This window comes from Lepisosteus platostomus, chromosome 6 (assembly GCF_059453375.1).
Source record: "Lepisosteus platostomus isolate fLepPlt1 chromosome 6, fLepPlt1.hap1, whole genome shotgun sequence".
Taxonomy (NCBI): Eukaryota; Metazoa; Chordata; class Actinopteri; order Semionotiformes; family Lepisosteidae; genus Lepisosteus; species Lepisosteus platostomus.
The window spans coordinates 61,642,464-61,661,151 of NC_142616.1; the positions used below are offsets into that span (position 1 = coordinate 61,642,464).

The window sequence follows — 18,688 nt, forward strand, 5'->3', positions numbered from 1 at the left end:
AGACCCCAACTTGCCAGCACGTGGGCTGTTTGGAGAGCCTCCCTGGTCTGCCCTGGGCAAAAGTCCATAAACGACAGAGCCGATCAGAGACCACCACTCACACCACACTCCAGGCAGAGACCCTGATGCTCAGTAATGGATGGAATTGAAAGATGAAGCAGGTAAGACCCTTGAGAAGGTAGGAAACTGCATGTAGTCATATTTTTTCAACCATATAAAAATCACCAGTAACGCCTTTCTTTAACCAGCTCGTGGCTTACCTTTTAATTTTATGCAACAGTTATAAAGGTTATTTTACAAAGGGCAGATATAGCAAAATATTTATAGATATTTCTGGGTATAAATTTAAGACTTATATAGCACCTTACTACTAATTATTGTTGTATGTTGCATTGGGGATGCTCGAACAGTAATTAAAAATAAGCTAATGCCTTCTTCTTTGATACTGATATCCAGCACCTGCTTTTCTTTCTTGATATCCAATTATTTTGGACATGCAGTGTTTGTTATACACATCTTTCTCTCTTCTACTGTCCTAGTACAGTATGTCTGCTCACCTCCAACCCCAATGAAAATTTAATTTATGTGCCATTTGAAGGAAGACCATTAACTATCCGTGTCAATGTGCAATGGTGTCAGCACCTAATCATTTATTTTATTATCTTTATTGCTTTATGTTTCGATGTAAAACACTCCCGTGAGTGTACAGAAGCAGACCAAGGGGGAAAGCAGTACCGTATTTACCCGAATATATGCTTAACTTTTTCTACAAATTTCAGGGTGGTACAATTGGCGTGTGGCTTATATTCAATTAAAGTAAACAAATTCTGAACTTGATCTGGTTGTTGACATTTTAACCACAGGAATGCTGAATGTGTTGCGATAAAGAAATTGTATTTTCATTTTTAGTTATCCAAAATGAACAAGAAATCACGGTATACTTTTGCATTCGAGAAGGAGGTGATCCTGTGTACTTACTGTAACAGCATGGGAATCATCAGGCTGGACGGCAAGCTTGGAGTGGATTCACAGTCACACCAGATTTGATAAACGTTTAAAGCTCTCGAGTCAGCTACACAGCTAAACATGCCAGATTCTAGAATTTAAAGCGTCCCATGGCTGGATAATGAATTTCATAAGGAGGAATCGGTTTTATCACGGTGGTGTTGTTCTAATCGTTTTGCTTTAGTCTAGGTGACATTGCATATCAATTTAATCTCATATATCCGAAAAAATCCTCGTATGCGGAACGCAGTTTACTGTTTTACTGTATTGTTTACTTTTAAACTCCACTCTTCCTTTATTTATTTAAAACGAAGATAGCTTTTTGTCATTTCAACCATTTCTTTTCAGAAAGGTACTGTAACTTGTGCTTTGTAAAGTTCTTTTTTACTTTTTTATTCAGGTGTGACTTATAATCGGTTAAATACGGGACCATACATTGTACCCTAGGACGCGGCTGTGTAGGCATTTAAACTCTGACATGTTGTGAGACTAGGAGCCCACTGCCATTTTGGGCCAGATAGATTATCCAAATGGAATTCCAGGACTGTATGCAGAGTTTTGATTTTTGAAAAGTCTGTTTGAAAGTTGTAAGAACTCTACAACAAGTATGCTTCTTTAGACAAAAGTATCCCCCGTACGACAAATCATTTGCCATCATAACTTTGTTTTTAGCTCTCATTAGAGAATAGATATCCATCTCCACCCCATATTCACTCAGGGGATAGCAGTGTTTGTAGTCTTTATTTCCTGTGCGGTACATGTTGTTTATATACAGTAACTTGTGACTCATCAAACGACACGTGTGAGACCATAACTGTTTTTAACAAATAACCTGGGAATTTTCAGGAAGTCCGAGCAAGAATTAAATTTGGTTTTAGTTTTGTATACTCAAATGTTAATAAATGTTTTACTTTTTTTTAGCACTTAAAAGCATAGCAAAGTTTCAAATTATTCATTACGGGTTGTTTTGTGTTATTTTATCCCACAAAACCAGCAGAGGGGACCCCCATATTGTGCACGCTATTGACTATAGTTACGATGGAACTGGAGGGGAGTTCCTTTGGAAAGAAACTCGAGTTATTTTGCCGTGGGGAACTTGAGAACAAAAGAAACATTACAAACAAAAAGCAGCCCATTCCATCCCTTTTGTTCATCTGGTTTGTATGACCTTATTTATATAAAATGTCATTCAGCAGTATCCTAATGGGATCCCTGGGTGTCAGCTCCAATGGCACAGCTGATGAGTGTGGTCAGGACATACTGTATGTGATGTTGTGTAAAGGAGTGCCTTGGGGTTCTCCTTTGATTTCTTTGACCCGAAATTTAATTAGGAGGAAAAATATTAGAATTAATTGCAAAGGTGCCACAGGCACAGAAAATATTAATACCATCTGTGTTTAGAGCAGCAGGGTATATTAACTTTCATTTAACAGTATTGGGAAAATACAACTGTGAGTTACAAAGAGTAATAAATACACACAGAATGTACGTATAAGACAGGGCACTTGTAAGAAAAAACTAAATAGTAATTTACTTTTAAAAATTGGTAAACCTATCGTGTTTTTTGCCATATCTTTATAAAGTGGTATCATTTCTTCCCATTTTAAACTCTCATACATTCATGCTAACATGAACACACCTCTGCAGTAATAATCCATTATTATAACTCGGCAAACCTGCAAAACAAGGAGCTAACACAATGGAATCATTCCCATGCTTTCCTCTCTTCCAGCATCTCTGTGAGTCTGGCCAGCCAATGTCCAAACTACTGGGAAACCCTCTCCACACAGGCATCCTCGCTGCCATTGCTGAATAATGAGTACATTTTGGATATCACAAGAGCATACTGAGTAAGTTGTTGATAACATTAGAGAATGACACACAGACCTCGCATCCATCAAATGAATGTGTCTTGCAAGATTATTTTCTCAAGCCTGCTTGTCTGGTGCCTTAACGTGCTACCAAACACACACTTTTCATAGCCCCTCCACAAAGCTGTGGACCAGCACTTGAAACAACACAAATAAGGACAAATGGCAAAAAAGTTGTTTTGTTTTTTTTAAATGTACTCGGAAATCAACAGCTTGCTGCAGGCTGCCACTTCGGTTTTAGCTTGAACTTATGTCTGTGCCTAAATGCAACTTGGTCCTCTTTAGTTAAATCAACCATGTAAAATATGGAAAGAAACGTTATGTACGGTATAAACGTTTTTAACGTTATACCACTTTGCCTGACCTCATGCTTCAAGACAAAGTAGTATTGTATATATGCTGAAGTAGTTCAGGTGATTAGCTGCATCAGCATGCGTTGTCTGCAAAGGAACAAGTAAAAGGTTTATTCCATGCTGAAAAGAGATGAGAGAAAACACAATGTTTCAGCTGTGAAGCACTTCCTGAGTGGCCTTTCTGCCCCTCCCCTCTCCTCCCCTCTCCCAGCTTTTGTTCTTCTGTGCTATTTAATCTTTGCTGTCTTTCTCACACCTGAAGAAGGCTTCACAGCCGAAACGTTGTGTTTGCTCTCTTCTCTTTTCAGCATGGAACAAACCTACAGTATTACTTGTTCCTTTGTATATACTGTACTGTATATTGCTTAATTGGTTTCAAATAACTAATTCACAGCCTTTTGTCTTGGATTATTTCTTGTGCAAAAACTTTGCAGTCACTATAATCATTATAAGACTTAATGTCACTTTGTCCTTTACACAGTGATTCACATTATATTGGATTTAGAGCCATGTTTTTTTATGTATTTGAGAACAACGTTTTACATTACCATAGGAAAGTTTGCTTGTATAGGATATTGTATCCAAATATATTTAGGACACCTGAGAGTGCACTCATGGAACATTTAACTCTTACTAAATCATTGGTATTTTTTCCAGTTTAACTATTGTTATTGATGTCTTAGTGGATTGTTACTGTATCATTACTACACAAAACCACAATTCTTGGAGCTTAATTTACTGTAACCGTATTCCAGATTTGATCTTTTTCTTCTATAACAGAAATGGTTTATTACCATTCTTATTGTACACAATGTGTTCAAGTAATAGATTGTCATTGGTATTACAATGCTTCTTACTTTAAAGTTATATCTCATAATGTTCCATTTTGTACACATCATTGACTGACAGCTTTAAAAATGCACAAAAAAAGACAAAACAACAGACGTATCATTAGAATTCCAAAATGTTTTTTCAATTTATTTTTTCCCAATAAAAATATAGGGGCATTGGGACAGCTTTACATGCTGTCCAAACACTTGACAGTCTATCAATGCCTCTGCTGAAGCAGCAATTAATTGCAAATAAGCATGTTTAGTAATTACGCAATTCAAATTCTTTGTATCTACAGACCAACTATTTCAGGACAGCGGACATGTAAAATGATTTCAGAGCTGCAGGGCAGAAATCAATCACATACCTGCTCCTGCAGAGCAGCCTGTTGCATTTTTTTCTATTTCACATTTGTTTTAGGCTGTATTATTATCTCGTGCTTTGGAATGCAGAGTCATTTACTACTGCATACTAATGTATTCTGGGACTCGATTCTCTGATATGCAAGTTTGGCTGTTCTCATCTGATCAGTGGATACTGCAAAGCTGTCAAACACTCCTTCCAGACAATTTGTAGCTTTCGCCTTCAACAAAATTGCAAATGTAAAGCATTCAATCATGTGTAGGAATGGCAAACACCCTTTTTGAGAAAGAAAGCATTTTGGCTATATAACTTTAAGGGAAATCTATCTGCAGGATAAGATATTGACTTTTGCCCCATGGTTTATTAAAAACAAATACAGAATTTAAGCTTTATACAAAAAAAAAGATATTTGCATTTTGAATAGAAAATTTTAAATTATTACAAAGTTTAACACAAAATGTCCATTCCAATGCTTCTCCAAAGTGGTCAGCAATTTTGATTGGAATTTAAAACAGCTATTCACATTCACAGTTTCTTATTTAAAAAATTATCTTTCTTGTGCACCGCCCCACTTAGAATAGTGTGCAAATGCTCACTAGATGTGTATCCAGTTAAAAAAAAAGACTGATCATTTAACTTGTGAATGTAAGGTGAGGAGAAGTGACATTTTAAAAGTACTGTTTACCTAATGGTGCTTCACTGATTTGTGGAAGTGAAATATGACAAAAAAAAACACAAAAAGGCTTTTATATTTATAACCAGACAGCATCATAAAATGATATTTTTTCCCCTTTGATTTTTGCCTGACAACAGAACTGCAACAGTTAATGCCAAACCAACTTTCATCTCATTAACATTTTCTGCTTTTATGCAAGTTTACATTAAAATGTCTCCGCAACGGGTACATAAGGTCTGTGTAATTAAAAGATACCATGTTACAGTGCAGCTATTCCACAGCACTCTGTTACAGACTTGCTTACTTAGCAGTGAAAAATGGATCTGACCTGAAAGACCTAGCTGCCACCACTTCCTAAACACAGCTGCAGATATAAGCTCTGTTTCTTCCTTCCTTTTGTGCTTTGCCTTTGTTCACACACACATGAGCAAAACCTAAAGCTCTTGGAAAGGTGAATATAGACAAGAGTAAACGTATTAAGGCTAAAGCAGAGTAAAAGTAGAATAAAAAAGGTAACTGCCAACCCTGGATTATTTCTTACACTGTTTTCCTACAGGCACTACACTGAAAATACAGTTTATATTTAGTGACTTCACTAGAAGCCTTTGAGGTCTAGTCAAACTGCTACAGGCAAAGTGCAGCAATATATATTTGATACATTTAGGGTGACACCTTTTGCAGCCATTGTGGTGAGCACAAACCGCCATATTGAAACCTCCATAAGTTAACGGATTGGTTTAAGATGACTTTGACAGTTTGTAAATTCCTCACACAGTCTGACTGAGAGCTGCGGAGCTTCTCCATTCAAAATAAAGCTGTTGATGATTTAGTTTTTATTTTTTTGTATTAATCCAAAAAACGATATATATACAGTATGTGTGTGTATTTCAAAAAGAAGACAAACAGATATTTTAGTTCTTAGGAAAAAGGCATTAGGAGTACTTTCAATAAGGCATAGAAGGCATGGTGATACCCAGAGCTGAACACTCTGGCAGCAAGTTTAAATTTGACCCTCTGCTGTATTTTTCTGTGGGTAACTTTCTCCAGAAATGGAGCTTCATAAGTGACCATCTTAAATGAGACTAAATTAATCTGACTTCAGATAGAAACTCCATAAGCCTAAAGGTTCATGTCACTGCAATGCCTGTTCCAGTGATTTCAAATCTGCTTGCTCTTCGTTAAGTTCTTTTTCCAACATACTGTAAATTAGCAACATACCTGTACTGTCATTGCAAACAAGAATTGAAGCTAGCAACAAATAAGCAACAGAAGAACAAAATTCTTAGAAATCTCTAATATTGTTATTTTCACAAAACTCTCTCTGCATAGTGTCAGAATATAATTTGACTTGCCGCACGAGTATTTAAAAAATGTCTGACACAAAAAAGTGTACATAATTATACAAACTGTACAACACTGGAACCTCAATATTGTCAATCAGGAGCATTTAGATATGTTGCATATTTCCATGTTTTTTAGTTCATGATTATGATTATGATGATTAGTGATTGCACTGGTAAGTTTTAAGTAGTTACTCATTTTCAAATATTTTTTCTTCCAAATGCATGTTTTTTTATTAGGCTGTATTAATACATACTTAACACTTTAATGTTTACTAATAGTGTAGTAAACCTAATATCATGGTGCAAATAATGTAAATACATGCTGCTGAACATTAGATTAAAATAATTATCGCTTGTTGAGCAGAACTTTCTGATTTTTATGGAAAGTGACAAAGGCCCTAATGCTCAGGTCATATTCATAGCTGAGACCACACAAATTCCAAGATGTAGTTTTAGAGGATTTGTTATTTAAGACATAAGAGTGTGGTGGCTTTGATATGCAATGCATACCTACCTGACCTACTGTAGTACTTACAGAGTACCTACTAGATCAACTAGCAATAAATAAAGTTGATGCAAAAAACCAAAACATCAGAAAATAGTACATAAATACAGCCTTTAAGGCCCTCTGCCAAAAAAAATTAAATTGTGAAAAGAATTTATAAAACAGCTCAGGTAACATGTTTTCTAACAACCTAGAGTGCATTCAATTCAGATTCAAGCAACGTGTCTAAGTGGAAATACCAAATACCTGCTTTTGATGTTCTTTACATATCTTCCTATTGTGTTGTGTAGCACATACAGTATGTGATCACAGTAGCCCAGACTATAAAGTTATCTGAGCCAAATAACCTCTAGAATTAAATAAATGTTCTTTAATACCAAATGTGATTTGCTCGAAAATGCCTGAAGCATTTCAGATGTATCTGACATGTACGCGTATTCACAGATGCATGCTTAAATATTTAAGAGCATGGAGAGAAAAACTGATGTTGTTCAAGACAAGATTAATTTCTCCCCTTAAATTCCCCCTGGGCTATTAACTTAAAAGTAGTTTCAAAGCAAGGATCCAATCACATTTTATCAGCATACACACAGGCTCAGAAAAAGCTGAAAAAGCTGTACAAACTGAAATTTTAAATACAGAAGAATGAGAGAGTAAATTCATCTAAACTTCAAGTAGTAAGGTATGGAATAATTGAACAGCAGGAAGTCCATTTTGTATAAGTTGTAGAGTTTCTTCTGGTAGAAGGGACTGATTTTGCGGAAGAACTGGGCAGTCATGTCGTCTGTAGTCCTGGTGCTCTTGGAAGAGGCTGGGAACTGGACTACTCCCTCAGCTCCTGCCAGCTCCAGGAGATAGCGGGCATCCTGGTCCAGGGTCTCGTACTTCCCCACCACATCGTAGTGGACGATGCAGGGGTGGCAGAGGGAGTGCACGCGTTCCCAGTGCTCGTTGAAGGGCTCCTCGCGTTGGGTGTGGGGATCCACCAGGTAGTACACAAACTCCTCGAAGGAGACATCATCACCCTTCTCTAGGGCCTCCTCACTGGGGTCAGCCCTGTGCCTCTTGATGATCTTGGTGCCGTAGCGTTTGTGGAAGGCTGTGTTGTACTTGCGCGTAAACTTGTTGCGGTACGCCGAAACGAGGCGCTCGAAGGGCTCCCGGACGAAGACGAACTTCAGGTAGTTCCGCAGGCGGTGGTTGATCTCGGAAGTGCTGTACTCGGAGAGGGTGCGCAGGTTACCTGGAATGTGGGCCTCGTTAGCCGGGATCTTCAGTGGGTCTTGGTATTTGCCATCCCCTGTCAGCACCATCAGGACCCGCTTCCAGTTGGTGCAGGCCACCTTAGGTACATAGCAGTACAGCAGCCCGTGGCGGTCATCCACAATGAGGTGCTTGAGGTCATCGGGGATCAGGACCCGCCTCTTCTTGGTGTACGCCTGGCAAGCCCTGCCCAGCAGCTCTCTCCGGCCCTGGTGTATCGCCTGGACAGCCGACAACTCAAACTAGGAAAGAAAGACACAAGCCAACACATTAACAATAAAAATCTAAATGGTTCTCTTCGGCAGGCTTAGTCCAATTATAAGGCGAGGAAAGCACTTCAGAGAGGCATTTTCCATCAGGCAGCAGACGACTTGGGCCAAACAACACTCCATAAAAAGAGAGAAAAAAGTTTTTAATGAGTTCTTTACAGGAGTTGAAGGAAATAGGATCTGAACTCCTAAAATAAGGGTAAGGGTCCTGGTAAGATCTGATAAATTGACATTTTTTTGTTGTTGATGACCAATGTGGACATGGCACAAATTCCAATAATGTGTTTTAAAAGTGTTTTACAAGACAATTATCTTGTTGCTCATTTTCTGTCTTCATAGGTCTATACAAACCTGCCTAAAATGGAAATAGAAGAAAACCAAACGCACAGAGGAACTGTGTTCCCCATCTGTAGAATACATTACTAACTTCCATGTGCACATTTTTTTCCATAGGTAGAATAACCTAAACATTTATTTCAGAAACCATTTCAAGTTTTTACATACTGTATGAAAGAATGGCTAATTTGCAGGGTATATCTTAACATTCTGAAATCTAAGCCTCCCAACAACGTATCTCACGCTGCTCCATCACACCATAGAGCGTCTTAGTCTGAAACTTGATAACACCTTCTCCAAAACATGTGGCAGTTTCTGCTAGGGCAGCACAAATGTCTTCCTTGTTCTGCATGAAAATAAAATTTTCAAGACTAGTGATAAGAAAAAAAAAAACATTATTGCCCAATGCCAATATAAAACATAAGGAAAATATTAAACGAGAGGAAAAACAGCCAGCTGGCCACAGTCCCAGAAGAAAGGAGGGTAAGTAGATATTGCCTGCTATATCAGATGCAGCAAAATGTGTTCCCAGTTTTAATGAAAAGCATGACTCTGCAAAGTGCTCTTTGCTTTCAGTGCATGGAGTCTTCCCTATCCAGATTCTGGACTCTTCCTGCCACCTTCCTAGGAGAATCTGCTACTTATTTGGATTTTTTGACTACCCTGGCGTAGGGTTAGGATAATCTAGGAATTTCAACTGCTGCACATGAGACATGCTTGCAGCAGAATTGAACTGAAAACTCTGCTGATCTATTTCTTATATACTGTACTAGTAAACACAAAAGAGTCAAGGACTTTCAAACAAAGAGGTCCAGTATACCCTTCATACCTTTCCAGCACTTGTCAATGAGTTACAGAGTGACATTACATTTCCTAGGTGAATGAAAACATGAGGCAGCATAACTGAAAAACAATTTATTTTTAACAAGTAAATTACCCACTATTCAGAAAGTAATCTTCTGGAACAAGGCTGTTGAAGTGACTTGTCTTTTGAAAATTGCACTGATATCTCCTCTCATATCAGACAGTAATGTGTGCTTCCTCTAATTTGATAATTAAACATGTATTTAATGTTTACACATTTTAAAAGCCCCACACAAGGGTCAAAGCAATAGTGTAAATCTATAACATCATTATCTGATCTTTTCAACAATGATCAACATTCTACAAGAGAAGGTTCCAAGTTCATACCCTGATCCATTGCATATATAATATGCCTTGTATATAATCTCCAACACCATAGGTAAAATATAGTAAGTTAAATAGCAGTACAGTCCTAGTGAAGATAGTGGTGGATGTCACACATATCTCTAAACAAACAGGTCTATACAGAGCAGAAGAAGATGTATTAGCCTAACCATGGAAACAGCACAAAACACTAAGATCGACTTCTATTTTTTCAAACAGAACTAACACACCAGTATTTCATGTAAATAACCATGCCATCAACTCCATTCAAATATATGGATGTGTAAATAAGGCTGCCAAACAAAACATACTGGGGAATTCTTTGAGAGACCTTTAAAAGGGTTGAAACATTGCTAACACTGTGATCTGTTACTTTTGTTGCTAAGGACTTAAAAAGTTGCAAGAAGACCTTTGAAAAACAAAAATCATAGTAATCCACAAAAAGATAATTACACGCAAATGGAATAATGTAATAAAATAACAATGCTACAGTATATCAATATCCTACTTGTGGTCCCTTTAAGACACCCATGCCTGAGAAGAATGCAGTCGTCTAAAGTCATTATGGACAAGGTCATCTGTATGTTACATTCTTAAGGTATATTTTTCCAGAAGGCAGCTGGCCTGTCTGTCTGAATGTTACTCCATAGACTTCCTCCTGTTATTTTAAAACCCTTGGAGGCAGAGTCTGAGCACCTTAAATAACACATCCTGACAGATAGCCAGTGTCTGACACTGACTGACAGAGTTGTGCTTTGTGAGTGGATGGTGAGTACATGTGGTGAGAAAATTAGAGCCTGAATTCAAGCAGAACACCCTCTCAATTTATGCCATTGTTCTTACTTAGCATGAAGGATGTGAGCCTTTGCAGAAAAAAAAAGAGGTACAGTATATGTATTTATAAAGTGTGAGTGTCTGTTTCCAGATTTGGAGTGGCCATTTAAAAAGCAAAGTATTGCGGAACTTTTATCTACTGTACAAATACAAGAACTGAAAATGCATTTGAAAATATGTTTGTTTCTTTGTTCAAGTAAGTTATGTATTTTTACAAGTGTAATACTAAGTTTTGTAAGATCACTTTTCAGTCTGATTTACCTTCAGTAGCAGATATATGTTAAATACAAGTTCACTTGTATTAACAAAACGCTTCTTGCATTTTTGTCCAGCTCCAATGCAGTTAATGAACCAAAATCAGCTCACAAGTGGACTAATTTATACCAGCTTCTCTCAGGACTTCAGGTGCTGCCTCGTAAATGGCCCTTAGAGGTTGCGCTACCTGGGCTTGATATATCAAAATTGAGATCCCGGTTTAGTTACCAGACAAGCAAGATGTACTGAATGACTTCCTCTCATTTGCAAACTTTGGTCACATGTCCAATAAGGATTATTCTGTACATCTACATTTTTAACCATGTACTCTCAAAAACTGGTAAACACTGCCATCACACTCGTGTTTGTGGTTGTTCTCTCTTGTCATCCATAATGTTCTTTGGGTTTGGAGAAGAAACAGGAAATGGCTAACACTTGTTTTAAGATGCGTGGGGTTATGCCAGTAATTTGTCAGTACTTCCCCTTTTCACCAACTTCTGGGTTTGAGAAGCAAATTCCAATCACCATTCCAATCACCAGTTCCATTGAGGAAAAAGTTATATAAAATTCACGTACCGCAGAGCATAGCTGGAATGTACACAAGAAATACAGCCCTCGGTTTTACAGCCTGGCTTGTATGAGGATCTCCTTGAACCACATTTATTTTATCCTCAGACATTATTTTATGTGTGTACAGTACAGTATGTAACTCTTGCCTTGTACCTAGTCTTGGCCCCTGACACAGCACTAAGAGGGCAATGGGGTCCTTTTTTTCTGAAACTGGCACGCATTAAAATAATCCTTAAAACTATGTTGCAATGTTATACGGCCTGTACTGTATAGTGACATCACAGAAAGCCCAAAGAAGTACATTCAAAGCATTTACCATACGTAAAAATCCTGTAAAACAGGTGCATGGATTCCAGCTGTAACTAAAACAAGCTCTTAAGGGTAATTTGTTCAAATTCAATGAAGCTGCACGCTTGATGTTATAGATGACTCTGCATGATAAATGTATCCCGATTCCATAACGCTCACTTTTACACATGGTTGCAATCCTTGCTTATACTGTGTATTCCCGTCACTGAAATCATAGGTTTAACCAAATCTATAAAACTTTAGAAGACAAGGCCCAGACATTACCACTTCAAATCTGGATCATGTCACCCGTCTGCTATGCCTGGGATTTCTTAAGTAGTGTCACTCGATTGACAGAGTGCTGCCAGGGTAAGGCAGGTGTCAGTTAGCTTTCTGCAACTTGCCAGGAGCCTGTGGATTTGCAGTAACATCAATGAGGCACATGTTGCTCCTCCAGTTGGCACCCACTCTTGTCAGGGCCCTGTGAAGCCTCCAGTAATTGAAAAGATTAATTGTTCTACCTGGCAGTCATATACTGTAAAAGGAGGATAACTATAGGTCTTCAATGTCCCCCTAGCTGGACAGCCACATCTCAAAATAATTGAGGATTTTTAATTTGGGTTTATTTTTGAAGATAAACAAATGCAGACGCCATAACCAAAAGAAATGAAGCACAATAGCTTCCAATGTGCAAATTGGATGGATTTCTAGAGTGGTGGGTGTATGGAATTCTGTCCAACTGTATTTTAGATACTGGTTCTCTGTGTTTTCCAGGAAACAGATTTACAGGTTTCTAGAATGGATAAGCTATAAACCATACAAAAGCAGTCAAAATGCTTCCTCTCATTATGTTTTTTTTATTCTTGTATTTTCATAAAGCTCTAATACATGAGCCCATTGAAATCGCAACAGTCAATTCGCTACACTTTCTTGTGCCAATACAAATGATTAAATAAATCAGCGCTATTCTGCTGTTATTTGATAAGACTCGTTATTGCAACCATCTCATGCTGTACTCAAGAATTGTATTTTTAATTCCTGGAGGACCTAGTGTTTTGTGGCTTTTGGTTCAACCTGGAATTTTGACACTCCTAAAGTAAAAAAAAAAAACATGTTACAGTAAATACAGTATAAGAGTTTTGTTTAAATTAATTTTAGTGGTGTATTTATGAATTTAAATTTCTCAAGTGACTAATGACTATGATTCCTAAATATCTGCAGTGTTTTTAATCAAACAGAACAGCATTTTTCTGAAAAATAAAACTGCTCAAGAAACATGCACCATAAAGCTGTCAGAAAAAGGCTTTTGCAAAGCAACACACCTTCCCAGAATTTAAGAATTAGCTCTCAATGTAAACCATGTGTTTCTTGCATATTGTACATGCCCTACTAGGATAGCTTTGAAACAGTTCTGAAGGAGTGCTGTAGCTTGTTTTGAGGTAGTTTTCATCAGTGTGATCAAACCAAATAAAACATGAAAAATGAAAAAGTGTGAAGAGACCCAGGGAACACTGCCTGTCTATGTGTTACACTGGCTACTGAGCTGGTGTCAAAAGATGTAAAAAAGTAACTGAAAATTGAATGCACAGAAAATGTTAAACCTATACCAGACTTCTTCTGAGTTCCTTTAACTCTGACAGTCCAATCTACTGTACAGGGGCAGGATTATTTTTTGCAGAGTATTGAAATCACATTGGGACAACTCTATGATTGTGTGGGAATTTCATCTTCATCAACCATTGAACTGCAGCACCTGCAGTCTCCATACTGGGGTAATGGTTTGGAAATTTTGTGTCCTGATGAGTGCCATCTACTTTTCCACCGACATTATATCCAGCGGAAATATGTTTTTTTCTTAGAAGCCTTGCTTAGCTTCAGAGATCTAATAAGATCACCTGCAAGGTGGTAATGTTGCTGTCCTATCACTTGCCTACTGTATGTTGCAAAATGTTGTGCTCTGTGTCACAGTTTTGCATAGCTCAGTGAAATCATTGTGCACTGGCAGCCCCTCACTGTCAGAACAGAAGACATTTCACTGACAAGTCTGAGTAGCAACAAGCTTCTCTGTAAATCCGGATTTGCATACCAAATGCATTTGACTATAGGCCTTTCAAATGTGTACCCTAGAACACAAAATTAAAAAGATGGACTATAAAAGCACATTAAAACTGAAAGTTAAAGTGCTATATTAATATTTAAGCCTTTTTTTTGCTGGGTAATCATTTTACCTTTAAACATAGAAATAATTCAAGTTATCCTATTATTTTTATTGGTCTGTTCCAGATGAATACATTTTGCTGAAATGACTTAAGTACTGTGTTTTTGTTTGAATTCAATAAACCGCTGACTGAACTTCGGAGGAATTTTTCAGCCATCTCGTAGCACAACTGGCATTCGTCATTAAAAGCAAGATAATACTCCCTCTCACTGAAAAAATCTAAATACTTGGGTGTATAAAGATAGCATTATCTTTGTTGACTTTAGTAAATCCTTTAGGAGTCCCAAAATGGACAACAGATTAGCAAAACAAAATTTTCACATTTGGTCATCCCAATAATCCATTTAAATTCTCTGACATATCGATATGATGTTTTTTTTTTTACTTTGACTTGACTGTACGCAGAATTGCAAAATTGATTGAAAGTTTAAGCTTTAAGGTACTTAAAGTAGAGTTTTGCTGTCTTCTTGTTACCATAATCAAACCCTCATTTTAGCTTCAGAATTTGTTGCCCACTTAACAAGGAGGAAAAAAAAATCCGGCAGAGATTCGGAAGCAAAATGTATCCAAGGCTAAAACATTTGAGAGGAGTTAGTTAAAAATATATGTTCCCTTTTTTCCCTGTCTTATGTGTGTCTATACCTGCTCCAATAGTAATGGATTTCCAAAAGAGCACCAATATGTAATGCATACTGTATATACCAACAACCTAAAATTATTAATCATACTGTACTGTACATCCAAAGAAATACAAACTTTGTCTCCATCATATGAACCAAAAGGGGGATATTTGAGACCACAATAGTATTCATAACCAGATTAACCTTGCCTCAGTTTTCCCCCGGGGAATTCACTTCATGAAGAAGGGGTATTTTAAAAATGACAAATTTCAATTTACAATATCTCTTACGAAGTCTGGTTTAGGATACTTAAAAAGTATGATGTAAACAAGTGATGAATGAGGGCATGTATTTCACCACTCTGCAGTTTAAAGAACCAATCCCGATTATACAAACGTAAACTGTTTCAGCATGTACTGTATAACAAATTAATTTGTTTAGATTTTGTCTGCCCACCTGGTCACTATCGTACAGGGTCTGCAGTGGACTTCTTCCAGATTTCCCTGGCCAGCTGTTCCCCAAAATAGTCTGTTCAGCAGCTGGAAGAACAAAATCATGGTTTGTTAGTGGGAGCACTCCATTTTCTTACTAAAACACAGTAGCTTGCTGCTCACAATTACACCAATGATATCTTTTCACATAGTTTTAAATGTTTACACCATCTTTTTTAAGTTAACATTTTATATTATTATGATTACAGTTGCTTTTTGGGGATTGTTACTTATTTGGTTAAAAGATATCCACATATAGATTTAGCATTTATAAAAAGCTTTAGCATGACAAATGTACGAGAAAACCAAAGGCATGTTTGCAAAAAAGTATTTTAAAAAAAGCAGTTTAATACAATTATAAAAGAGGCCCAGACACGCTGCTAGTGTAAGTGCCTCCAAAACACAAAATAAAAATTGAAGTCATGAAAAAAATTCTTATTATTTATTACCACCTGATTATGTTATGTGTGTCAAAACCACAGCAAACACATATAGATAGAGTTGATACAGAGCAGTAATATAAAAAAACATAATAAAGCTTATGAATGAGAAGAATAGGCCACCGGCCCTATGCTGGAGCTTGTTTGGTTGACAGTAATTGATCTCATTCAGTTGGTTTCCCGAATTAAACCAAAGCATCAGTTTTCACAACATGGCTTGATAGTTTCCTCCAGACTTTAATAACCTTTAGTTAAAGAACTGTCTCCTCTGGAGCAAGGTAGAGTGTGAGCTGCAGAAGGATTGGTTCAGAGCCTGAAAAGTGGTCATTTGGTCAGCTGAATGAACTTCTGTAGGTAGCTCATTCCACCACTGAGGATCAAGGATTAAAAATGAACTGGCCCTGGAAGTAGGAGAAAAGAGATAGCACAGAGAGAAAATCTGGCAAAAGAGGAGAGGAAATAGGGCGTTTCAGGTGAGATAAGAGACTGAGTGCTTGAAACAGCAGTAAGGGTGAGCAAGTGACTTGCCATACAAATACAATTCAACAGGGAGATAATAGAGGGACTGGAGCACTACACTAGCATGAGAAAAAACAAGGTGAGCCACAGAGTTCTGGAAGGGTTGGAGTAGGTGGATTGTATTTGCAAGGAAGCAAGTCAAGAAAGCTGCATTAGTCTAGGTGGGTCTAGGGCCTGAATTATAAACTGTATAGAACTGCCGGTAACAAAAGGGTGTATTCTAGAAAAGTTGCTTCAGACAAATAGGAGCCAGAGAAGAAATGTTTTGGGAATAAAAAAGGAAAAAGGAGGGAGACAGGGTGGTGGAGTCCAAGAGGAATAGAGATAGGGAGTTCTATGCCTGGGGAAGAAGAGGAAGGGAGGAGGAGAAAGGCAGACATAAAAAGACTGAGTTTACGTTGATAGACGTGCGTCCAGAAATGCAGAAATAAGAGAGGAGACATTGAGCATCACAGGGAGGAAAAAAAGTTCAAGTGTTCTGCATTGTCAGCAATGAGAGAAGAGAGAAACCAGGCAGCAGGTATAGAAAGAATAACAAACATACAGTATTTGACCTGCTCTCCTAAACCCAGGCAATTCAAAGCTGACTCAAACTTATTTTAGCTATCTTATAAGCATACCTGTAAGAGAGTTAGTATATATTGCAAATGCTAGATGGCTTTCTAAAGTCCACATGATTGCAAAGATACATTTCCCCTTAATCGAAAACATAGCCCTGTTCTTGAGCATTAAATTTGAAGGGCCTGATTGTAGAATTACAAGTCATAATGTGCTTCTACATAATTCACTGTCAGAAAAAGAACACAACAGATCTGATCTGGCACATGAAGAAGAGGTATGCTAGTCAGATCTCCGTACTGGTCTGAAACGGTGGTAGAGGCAGTGATAAACCTATGGTCAACAGTAAAAAATACACAAAGAAGTCTGGAAGCATCTAAGCACATCCTAAAATTCTTGACATACAGTAAATTAAGGTCATCCGAAGAATCTCTTCGTCTGGACTCTCCCTTATTCCTCCTTTTGCTTTCTCCCTGTGAGACCACCTCACCTAACCTGGGGCCCATTCTGCAAGAATGCAATAATTGGTTTTGCAAATGTGCCAACATTTGCCAACAGTGAAAAAAGAGATCACTTTACAGAAAAGAAAGGGGGCAATCAAACCGCATGCCCCAGCCAGACGGTCTTAATGAATCTGTGCTACAGGTTCCTGCCTTGCCCGAGCCTTCAGTGTTAAATGCATTGCAAAACAGCGCACAACAGTATATCACTGCAAATACCTGATCATGGTAGCACTACCTTTAGTCTGCTGTATATTAGTACTGCGGCCTAATAAATAGACAATAATAATGCACTTTATTACCACCTGATTATGTTATGTGCTTACAAATCTCCTAAGGGGGAAAAAGTATGAGCCTAGTACATAAAAAAGGAATGTGTTGGCCTATTATAAAAGAAATATCCCTCATACAATAAGATAAAAAAGGCAGACGCTCTCCTGAGAATGTCAAATAAAATATGAAGGGTGTGGTCTGTGCTGTTAGGAAAAGCAAGTTATTTCACAGATGAACCCTTTAATTAGAAAGTGAACATCTTTCTGTAACTTAGTATTGAAGGATTTTGAATATATATAGTTTATATATGCAGTTTCTAATAAAATGCCTGTAAAGGCCAGCATGTAATTTTCTCAGGACGTTGGTGTTTTATAGCCATATGCCTAATCTGGCTTGTTGTGTAGGCGGTAGACCTACAGAGTACAGTGTAGATTTAGCATTTGTGAAAAATACAAAAAGTGGCTGGATCCATATCTTTAGGGAGAAACTACTGAAGGGTTATATGCATATCTTGTATGTAACGTTGGGTGTCCAGCATTTCTGCATTTTTCTTATTCTTTAAAGACAGCTTGAAGGAAACACATTGAAGCTTGTGACTAAGCTGAGGTAAAAAAAAAAATAGAACACTTAATATCCTATTAAACTTTCATTCAAAAGTGCATAGCCTAAAACTGAACTCAATAGGTAATGTTTTGATAACTGAAGTCACATTTTTTTAAATGAGTTATCATTCCACAGACTACTCCTACAAGTAAGACACAGGAAATGATTTCATCACATTTAATAATGATCTGAAACTTTTGAGGGGGAGAACAGACTACTGAAAATTACACAATAATACTGAATTTACTTCTTACCCTTCAAAATGTTTGTGAAAACAACTTTAAGAAAATCTAACATTCTGCATATGCAAATCGGCGTGAAGTCAATAACATGCAGACTACAACACTACTAATAAGGTTTTGTTGGAAGATAATTTAATTTGAAACTCTTTTTACCTTTATTCTGAGTGGAGATAAGCAACAGTATAATACTTTCTTCACAAACAGTTTGCCAAAGGTAGGACCTTTTATTCTTATGTAAGTTACATACAGAAGTCTTACATGGCAGGTTTATATA

General features: G+C 37.4%; 1 protein-coding gene and 1 long non-coding RNA gene across 3 annotated transcripts in view; one reads left to right on the plus strand and one right to left on the minus strand.

Annotated features, from left to right (window-relative positions):
* The first annotated feature begins 201 nt into the window (after positions 1 to 201).
* LOC148662062 (uncharacterized) lies at positions 202 to 11,147 on the plus strand. 2 transcript variants are annotated; one of them, XR_015939662.1, is made up of 3 exons: positions 202 to 2,162; positions 2,738 to 8,678; positions 8,819 to 11,147. It is a non-coding gene; the product is annotated as an uncharacterized LOC148662062 (long non-coding RNA). The 2 variants fall into 2 exon arrangements; XR_015939661.1 differs by having other exon boundaries at positions 2,738 to 2,855; positions 8,516 to 11,147.
* Positions 4,181 to 18,688, minus strand: part of chst13 (carbohydrate (chondroitin 4) sulfotransferase 13) — a 42,085-nt gene continuing 27,577 nt past the window's right edge. The window contains exons 2-3 of the mRNA XM_088636761.1: positions 15,245 to 15,327; positions 4,181 to 8,452 (exon numbers count right to left, since the gene is read on the minus strand). Of these exons, the coding sequence (XP_088492887.1) occupies positions 7,607 to 8,452; positions 15,245 to 15,327 (929 nt within the window). The 3' untranslated portion in view covers positions 4,181 to 7,606. The remainder of the gene's footprint in view (positions 8,453 to 15,244; positions 15,328 to 18,688) is intronic.